Source organism: Octodon degus, unplaced genomic scaffold, assembly GCF_000260255.1.
Source record: "Octodon degus isolate 3935 unplaced genomic scaffold, OctDeg1.0 scaffold00097, whole genome shotgun sequence".
In the NCBI taxonomy this organism is placed as follows: Eukaryota; Metazoa; Chordata; class Mammalia; order Rodentia; family Octodontidae; genus Octodon; species Octodon degus.
In genome coordinates, this window is record NW_004524673.1 from 7,152,607 (window position 1) to 7,161,867 (window position 9,261).

General features: G+C 38.3%; 1 protein-coding gene across 2 annotated transcripts in view; it reads right to left on the reverse strand.

Annotated features, from left to right (window-relative positions):
• Positions 1-394: 394 nt before the first annotated feature.
• The window catches only part of Serpinb13 (serpin family B member 13), a 21,201-nt gene continuing 12,334 nt past the window's right edge, over positions 395-9,261 (reverse strand). For both annotated transcript variants that reach the window (XM_004638254.1, XM_004638255.1), the window contains 5 exons: positions 4,924-5,052; positions 4,445-4,562; positions 3,004-3,146; positions 2,238-2,393; positions 395-799 (listed from right to left, as the gene is read on the reverse strand). In XM_004638254.1, coding sequence (XP_004638311.1) covers positions 395-799; positions 2,238-2,393; positions 3,004-3,146; positions 4,445-4,562; positions 4,924-5,052 — 951 coding nt within the window. The remainder of the gene's footprint in view (positions 800-2,237; positions 2,394-3,003; positions 3,147-4,444; positions 4,563-4,923; positions 5,053-9,261) is intronic.

Here is a 9,261-nt window from a genome sequence, read left to right on the forward strand (position 1 = left end):
CATAGCACAAAAAAATGTTTTACTTTCAAGGAAAAATATAAACATACATTATTAGAGTCATTAAGTCATTAATTTAATGGGAAGATTGGAATTGTAATGTATGGACAGTTTCTGTGGTTCTGTTAATACTTCAACTAAGCATCTTTTCTAAGAAAGCCATGTATGGCCATAATCTCCCCCACCTTCACTCCCTGCTGGCCCATCTGACACTCCCATAGTGAGTATTTTAATTCATGCCATCCCCAGCTCATTTATTGCATCTTTAATTTTGAGGCAGGGTCTTGCTAAGTCACAATGTTGCCCAGGATGGCTTCAACTTGAGATCCTTCTACCTCAGCCTCCCAAAGTAGTAGGATTCCATGCGTGTGCGACCATGTCTGCTTCCCTGACTGTTTTATGGAGAAGAAAATCTCCCAAAGAAAAGAAGATTGTTGGCCTCATTGTGTCTGATGAAGAACAGGAAAGGATGATTACAGTGAACATTTTCACAGCCTGAGTCTGGTGAGACTGTAAAGGTCATGCTGGCGGCTTCAGTAGCCTCAGTTCCCTCCTCAGTCACCTCCAGGAAGGACCTGTGCAGGAATTTCTGGGCCTGCAGCTTGGATTGCAGGCACATTCCTGAGCAGTTTGCCTCCAGTTCACTGAAAGGATCTCCAAACCCCAGAGCCACCAGGACAGCCTCCAGGTCATAGCTGTCCTGCACTTGCAGCCGGGGCAGGTGCAAGCTCACATTCCTTGTTTCCATTTTCCCAGGGTTGGTCCACTCCACCAACTTCTCTGGAGACATTTTATCTACAATCTATTTTTTTTAAAAGAAACAGAAGATAGATTGTAGTGATTATCAATAAAAATTCAAAAGAGTGCAATACCTGAGTTGTATTAGTCAGAAATTATTAATTTTAGTTACAAGTAGTTTTTTTTTCACTACACTGTTACTTTTATACAGTAGGGAGGTATTATTTCTCTGCAGCATGAACTGTATAGCAAGATCCATATGTACATATATACAATCTCATGAAATGAATTTATTAAAGATCAAGAACTAATTTCTATAATAATCTTTAGTATTTCATTGTTTTCCAGCTCTCGTTAGTTTCTGTACTTGTGTATAGAAAGCTTCTGTCACAATGAATGCCCATTACAACATTTCACTGTTGCAATACCATGTATCTCTCCTAAATACCTTCAATCTGCTAGATACTATTCCTGTAAAATTTACAAATGTTAGCCAACATTCACCTGTTAATTCACTTTACAGACATCTAGTATGTATCAGTCATTGTGATACATGCTGCTTAATATTGCCAACATAGAAATATCAATTGCTATGAATTTCAAACTGAATATTCTAGTGTATTTTAAACTGAGATTACTTATTTGACTCAGAAAGCTAGCTTTTGCCTTTTGTATTATTTCCTTAGGGTAATTCCTACATTTGAGTGGTTTTTCAAACCACTTTGAGATTTTTAAGAGTATAAAAATCACTTTGCTATTGCAAAATACTTTCCAATTTACAAGGCTACCAGCCAAGTTTCACAGCACAGATTAAATCTATTTTATTTTTCCTGTGCATTTTAATCACTTACCATTTATTGAGTAGCCTGCTCTGGGTTACATTTACCCAATCTTATATTATATTAAGCACCACAGAGCCCAATTTATATCTGTTAAAATATTGAGGTTCATCAACAATCAGAAAGCTACAATTGAGACCAAGCTGGGTTACAAAGTGAACTCATGGCCAGCATGAACTGCATAGCAATACACTGACTCAAAAAGACAAAAACAAATAGATAAATAAGTCTTTCTGATGCCCACATTCTGTAGCCACATTAATGTTATAACTAAAAAGTTGGTATCTCTAAGTCACTTAGTTCAAAACTAAGAATCAGTGAAAACTTCAAAAGGTCAAATAAGCAAAATTTGCTCTGTAATGCATGTTTAAGTTTTTTTCCAGGAAGGAAGTCCATAGATTTCAATCAGTTCTTAGAATTCTCATATAATCTTAAATGTTCATTTTAGCTCATCCCGAATATTTAGATACTCTTTATCCTCAATAAGGCTGATACTTTTTAATGTTCCTCTTTAGACAAGCTGCTACACACTGAATTACTTCCCACTTGACACAGGCAACAACTGCTATTCAAATGCCCTATTTCCTGACATGCCCAAGTGAAATTGGTGGCATACAAAGTCTCAGGAAAGGAAAGCAAAAATAAGTAGACACAAGGGGTCACCTTCTCCAGGCCATCGATGTCATTGGGCAGAAGCACAAACATGCTGAGCTCGTTGTTTCTATATGGGATCCCCACAATTTTGGCCTGCAAGTCTTCCAGGAAAACAAAGCTAAAGGAATGTCTCTGTGCCATCATCTGCACAGGCTTACTTGTACTCTGCAACAGACCAACAGAGCATGCAATGTCAATGACATACGAGAAGAGATGTAAGGCAACCAAGTTAGCTCACTGAAATAGTTTTTCAAAAAGCTGAAGATTAGAATTACCGAAAGAACATTTGCTATCTACCAGCATCCATTTGCTCAACTATGACTTTAGATTTCATATTATATGTATATTATAGCTTGTGTGTAGATTCTCCCCCTGCCCAGTCTAATGTGGCCATAAGCAGGGTTTTTTTTTTTAAAGAGGTGACTGGATCTAGAATGTGTGATGCTGAGATTAATTCATGGCGCATTGCTGGGATCAAGGGCACTAGGATTTAAGGTTAGAGTGTTATAGCCTGAATAAGATATAAAGGATAGAAAAGGCTGTGGTTGAGCCTTGCTTGCTTTGCTACCTTCTGCCCACCCTAAGTAGTTTCTCCTCTGCACTGCCTATCTGGCGTTCACCCTAACTTTAGAGCCAGCCAACTCTAGACTGAAATCTCTACAGCCTATGTGTGAAATAAACCTTGTTCCCTTTAACTTTGGATGTTGGGTATTTTGCCCCATCAATGAGAAAAGTAACTAAGGCATTGTATAAGCACATCAATAAAGCATCATACCTTATTCAGCCAAAACTCCTCCTCCTTTGTATTTTCTTTCTTGAACTCCCTATCCCACTTTCCTTTCAAATAAATTGCATTTATCAGCACCAGCTTTGTGGAGCTACTTATAGAGTTTTCAGGAAATACATCTTTGATCTTTTCTGCAAACAGACAAAAAGGATTGAGCCATCTTCCAAATGACAAATGATTTGTGTGGTAGACATGATACAAATGGACTTGGCCACTCACTCATTAGCAACTCAGCCAAGTCAGCACCTGAAAGCTCTGCTGACGAAGGGTTTGCTGGCAGAATCAGTGGATCTCCTCACTTTGTACATTGTCTACTTATCTCTCTGCATGAAGTAAGGTTGATTGTTAAGTGTTCAGGCTTGGTGGCCAGACTGACTGTTTGCATCCAGTTTGGGCCTCTATCAGCTGAAGAATGCATTTATCTTCTCTGTGCCTCAGTTTCCACATATGAAAAAATAGGAATAAAACCTCCTCTAAAGGTTGGTGAAATGATTAATTGTGTGAGAACTCAGAATGCTATTTGACATATCATAAGAATTCAGTGTTGGCTGTTTTCTTGCCAATGTAATTAGAATTTCTCCTTGAGATTTACAGAGTACTTACTCTATGGGAAAATAACTTGATGTTTTGAGTTCTTGGCTCAATCCTCCAACACCAAATTCTGAAAAATACTGTTCAGTGAACTTTTGGATAGACCCCTTATTTTCTGATCTTTTACTTTTTTTCTAGATAAAGGATAAAGAAATATCCAGTCTCTATTAACAGAAATTTCTCTAATAACTGGAATAAAATTTTAAATATCATTTATTGCTCCTATGCCCTATTTCCATATTAATATATCTCTCCAGAATTTCATGTATATTTAGCTCATGCTTGGGAATGAGAATGGGAGAATGACATCAATAATTCATTGAATTATTTGCTGTGGGATGGAGATAAAAGTTGTGTCAAGTCTGCATAATGTACAAATGAAGGCAATGTCCAAGTGGTCCCACCTGTAGACAGCAGAGACAGTCTTGAACAAAGAACCCACTTAACAAAGAAAAAGAAACCATCTACACATTTGCACTTATGGGCTCAGGCTCAGAAAGAAATGCTTTGATATAAGATAAATAATAAACTGAATATAGATATGAGCCCAGTTTATGGAACACCAAATATATTACGATCTGTGGGCAAACAATTCCTAAGTACTTCCCTATGACTGGCTTTCTGTGGCACACTCACTGTTTACCTTGAATCTCTCTACATAGATGGTGACCATCTGCAGTGCCTTCTCATCCCCTTCATCTCCAGCTTTGTCTTTTACTCCCTGCAAAACCCATGTCCCTTCCCAAAGGGTCCCATGTAGTGTGAAGCTCAAAATTTCACTCACAGAAAGTGATCAAGAAGTTTCTGTATGATGCATAAACCCCCATCCATACTCTACCATTTGTTTGGCTTTCAACCCAAGCATTCATCTTCTTTCGACTTTGGTCAGCTTCATTTAGAAAATCAACAGGTTCCATTGATGCATGGTAATATTTCTCAACATAATCTAAATATTTCTTTAAGTCAAACAGGGAAGACAAAAAAGAAATTTTAAAGTCAATTTTTCAATTGCCTGAACCTCTACATAAAATGTGTTTGTTGGGGCAACTAATGTCAAAAGAAGAATTTTTAGACTCTGCAAGAGCCACATTGAGTATCTTTAGGGATAATTTTATGCAGGTTTAGTGGCATTAAGGCAAAAATCAGGTTCAGTTTACCAGGACTGAAAATGAGTCCAATGTCTGGTGAGCAGACCAGAAAGACCACCAGTGAGGAGAACAGAACCAGCTAACTTTGGCAAGAGCTCCCAGGACCCCTGTGGCCATTTAGCCAATCACAACTAACACTCATAGATGTACTGAGAACAGCAAAACTTACTTGAAGAAAGAGATATGTTTTTTCTCCAAACAATCTGTTGGCTATGTACAAGTCATAATCTTCAGAGAGTTTTCTTATTTCAGTCAAAAATGTTTGTAATTGCTCATGTATCTCTTCTGTATTCTCTATCTTCAAAATCAAGAAAAAAATTCAGTGGGTTATTGTGGTAAAAACAAGACTCAATTCTCCTCCAAACGAGTATGGTGAGTAGTTTTTCCCCTCAGTTGGATGTCTTTGAGGGCAGTCAATGGGTTCTCTGTGGTTCCCAGATATTAGTTGTCTTTTACACACAAAGCATATAATCATAGTATAAGTCATAGAAAAATCTCAGCTCCAAAGAATCCTAACATCACAGAATTTTTGTTCCTCACTCAGGTTGTTCTTTTGTTTGCAAATGAAATTGGCCACCATGTGTTACATGCACTTGCTTTTATCTACCCAGAGACTCTAAGAACTTAAGGAAAGTAGATGAATCTCCAGGTAATTCTTATCCACTAAAGTTCAGTGATTTCTGTTCTAGATAGGAAATAAGAAAAGTAACTCCAAATGGAGTAAGTTAAGTTATACATTCAAATGAAATAAGAGTTATACTTCTCCTGATGTAGGATGGGTGTTTTTCTGAATATTTCTATAAGACATACCAGTGTTCTAACTAAGGGCTTCAGGGTTGTCTGTGGCAGAGCCAGAGGACTCAGAACAATTAGAACCAGCTTGGGCCAGGGCTGGAGGGGAGGGTTAGTAGAAGCTAGGGCAGGAGGAGAAATGTGGAATGACAACATATAGATATTTGAAGAGGGGGTAATGAAATGTGACAAAAACCAGTTGCAATGATAGTTGCACATTTCTTTGAAAACCACTGAAGGGTGGGCTTGAAATGGCTCAAAGTATATATGAGTCATCTCAATAAAGCTCTTTTGTTTTGTTTTGTGAGATAGAACCTTGCTGTATAATTTAAACTGGTCTTGAATTCACAGTGAGGCCCAGCCTGACCTATTTTTTTCCACTAGCCCATTTTAACTTTTCTCTCTCATGGGTAAAATCACCATTTTGAGAGGATATTTACCATACACAATTTTCTATTTTATTTTAGATTTGGTTATACAACTACAAATTTTGTCTATACAGTTAAAAGTGGCAAATTAATAATTACCAGTTTGTCATTTTCTTGTACATGTTTGATGCAATTGCTATTCTTGAAATTACTACTTTGGTAGAAGTAGTGACATAATTGTTCTAAGGAATTGCTGTTCTTGCATGTCAGCACTGAAATTGCCTGAAGGTCATGCACAACACCACAGGTCAGTTCCAAAGAACCAGAGACTAAGTCAAAAAGGCAGCAATTTCTCATCCTCAAGAAATTGAAGTAGTAGGCAGCAATTTCTCATCCTCAAGAAATTGAAGTAGTAGGATCTTGGAACAGAATAAAAACCCCAAATCCAGCTACAACTGAAAGACATTTCTAAGAAATAGTCATTTCCTAAGGGTTCCTGATATGAGCAATAAAGATAACATAGACAATTCATAATCTGAACATAGAGGATTAATTTTTTAAAAAACAATTAAAAAATTAATCCTCTGTGAGGATTCTGTGAGAATATACAGAATCAAAACACAACCTCAGACATTCAGCCCCACCAAAGGCAAACCCAGGAGGCAAAGACATATAACAATTCAAAAGCCACCCACATTGACTACCTGAAGTGGAAAACAGTGGAAGTAACAAAGCAGTTATGCGGAGCTAAAAAAATTAAAAGATAAATAATTGCTTAGAAAACAACAAAAACATTGGCCATATGAAGAGCATGATTAGGGGATCTAGAAAAGATAAATATAAAAAATAAAGCAGCATAAAATATTATAAAAGCTGGTGCGAGTGGGACCACCCAGAGCCTGCAGGACCCCCACTTGAGCCAGCACCCAGGCCAGGCCTGTGTGGGGAATTTCTTCCCTTAGACAGGCCCAATGTGGAGCCCTGCAGCAGAACTCCCTGCAGAAAGGCTAGAGGTAAGACCCACCCAGCTGATCCAGAAGCAGAACATCTTGCCAGAGTGGCATGGAGGGTTCACCTCCAAGGGCTGCAGCAGGAAGAAGTGGATAACAGCAGCCAGACCCAAGCCACACCCACTTGGACGAGTGTGAACTTGGTAGATCCAGACCTGGTGCTAAGATAATAACTCTACCAAAGCTCTACATCAAAGGTCAGAAGACAGTGGTATACAAAATGATAAAGGGACAGTGCAAAATGCATTTTCAGGCCCCAAGGAAACCTAGAACAAATGTAGGAGACACTAGCATAAAAGAAATTGGAAATCACACACCTGAAATCTCTGAAATGATAGAATCTGAAGTAAAGAAATAACTGCAGACAGGTATAGAGGAAATCAGATCAGAAATAATCTCTGAAGTAAGAAAAGAAATGATAGCTATAAAAAAAAGTACTAAGTGCTTCTAAAGAAGACACTGATTAAAAAAAGAGGAGAATATAAAAATGAAGGAATCCTTGAATGAGCAGTATAGGAAAGAAATTAATGCATGAAGCAGATTAAAAGTGATGTATAGGAAATTAAAACCTCAATTATAGGCTGGCAAAACTGTTTGAATGAAAGGGAAAATAGACTTTCACACCTTGAAGACACTGTTATAGCTAGTGAAAAGGTAAGAAAAGATCTCTTAAAAACAACTACGATGCAGAAAAAAATAATTCAATATGTGCAAGATGATGCAAAGGTGAACAACATAAGACTAATAAGCATCAATGAGAAAGAAGGAGTCAGTACAAATGATATAAAAAGAATATGGGCAGAACTAATAGAAGAAAACTTCCCAAATATGGGGAAACAATCTGACATTCAGTTCACCAAAGCATACAGAATTCCAAATAACATCAATCCAATTAAAAATGCACCCAGACATATAATAAAGAACTCCCAGAAATTCAGCACAGGAATGGTATACTAAAATCCAATAAAGAAAAGAAACAGATCACATTTAAAGGGAATCCCGAGGTCTGGTGAGTGTGTGGGAGAGCTTCCAGCTACCCTACGCTGGCGGGACCTATTACTGGTCCCAGGCCACGCACAGCATGGGTAAGACAATCTTCCACCCCCTTGGGACGCCCACCCACCACTCTGCAGCACCTCCCCCACACCGCCCACCCAGTAGGAATTTCAGCCACTTTCTGGGAACCCCAAGACCCAGTCCTAGCCCAGGCCCAGTGAGTGTGTGAGAGAGCTGCCTCTCCGCCCTACTCCACCTTGTCCCATCCAGGCTCAACTCAGGCCTGGCATACAGGCCTGAGGTGAAACCCTGCAGCTTCAATCCCTGCAGAGATTGTAGAGGATAGAGCCACCCAGCTAGTCCAGAAGCAGAAAATCTTGCCAGAGGGGCACAACAGGTTCACCCCCAAGGAAGCAGCAGGAAGGAGCTGAGCACAGCAACAAGACCCAAGGCAAGCAGAGCTGGATAAATCCAAACTTTGTAGATCTGAACCTGAACTTCAGTATGTACTAAGGTTATAACTACAACAAAGATCTAAAACAAAGGTCAGAAAACAGTGCTACACAAAATGACGAGAAGGAACAAAATGCAACCAGAGAACCCAAGCTCACCCATAACAAGTGCAGAGGACACTAACACAGAACAAATTGAGAATCACATAGCTGAAAGCAATGAATCAACAGCTTCTTAAATAAAGAAACAACTGCAAAAAGGTATAGAGGAACTCAGATTGGAAATTAAAAAAAGAAATCCCTGAATTAATAACATCTGCAATAAACAATCAAATACAGAAACATATGGAGGAAATCCAATGCCCACCCAGAACAAGTGCAGTGGACACTAGCTTGGCTCAAATGCATGAAGTAATAGCATCGATAGTAATTAAGCAACAGCAGAAAGTTATACAGGAACTCAGAGCACAATTCTTTCTGAAATAAAAAAAAAGAATTCTCAGAACTTATAGCATCTGAAGTAAAGAAGCAACTACAGAAACATAAGGAGGAAAACCAATCTGAAAAAACACTGCAGTAAAAGAACTTATAACTGCTTCTAAAGAAGACATTGATTAAAAAAAATAGAGAAGATTAGAAAAATGACGGATTCCTTGAATGAGCAATACAGGAAATAAATAGATCGCATGAAGCAGAGTCAAAGAGATATAGAGGAAATTAGAACCTCAATCACAAGCTTTCAAAACTGTTTAAGTGAAAGTAAAGACAGAGTTTCAGATCTTGAAGATGCTGGTGCACCTAGTGAAAAGGTAAGAAAGGATCTCTTAAAAACAACGAGGATGCAGGAAAGAATAATTCATCACCTGCAAGATGATGCAAAGATGAACAA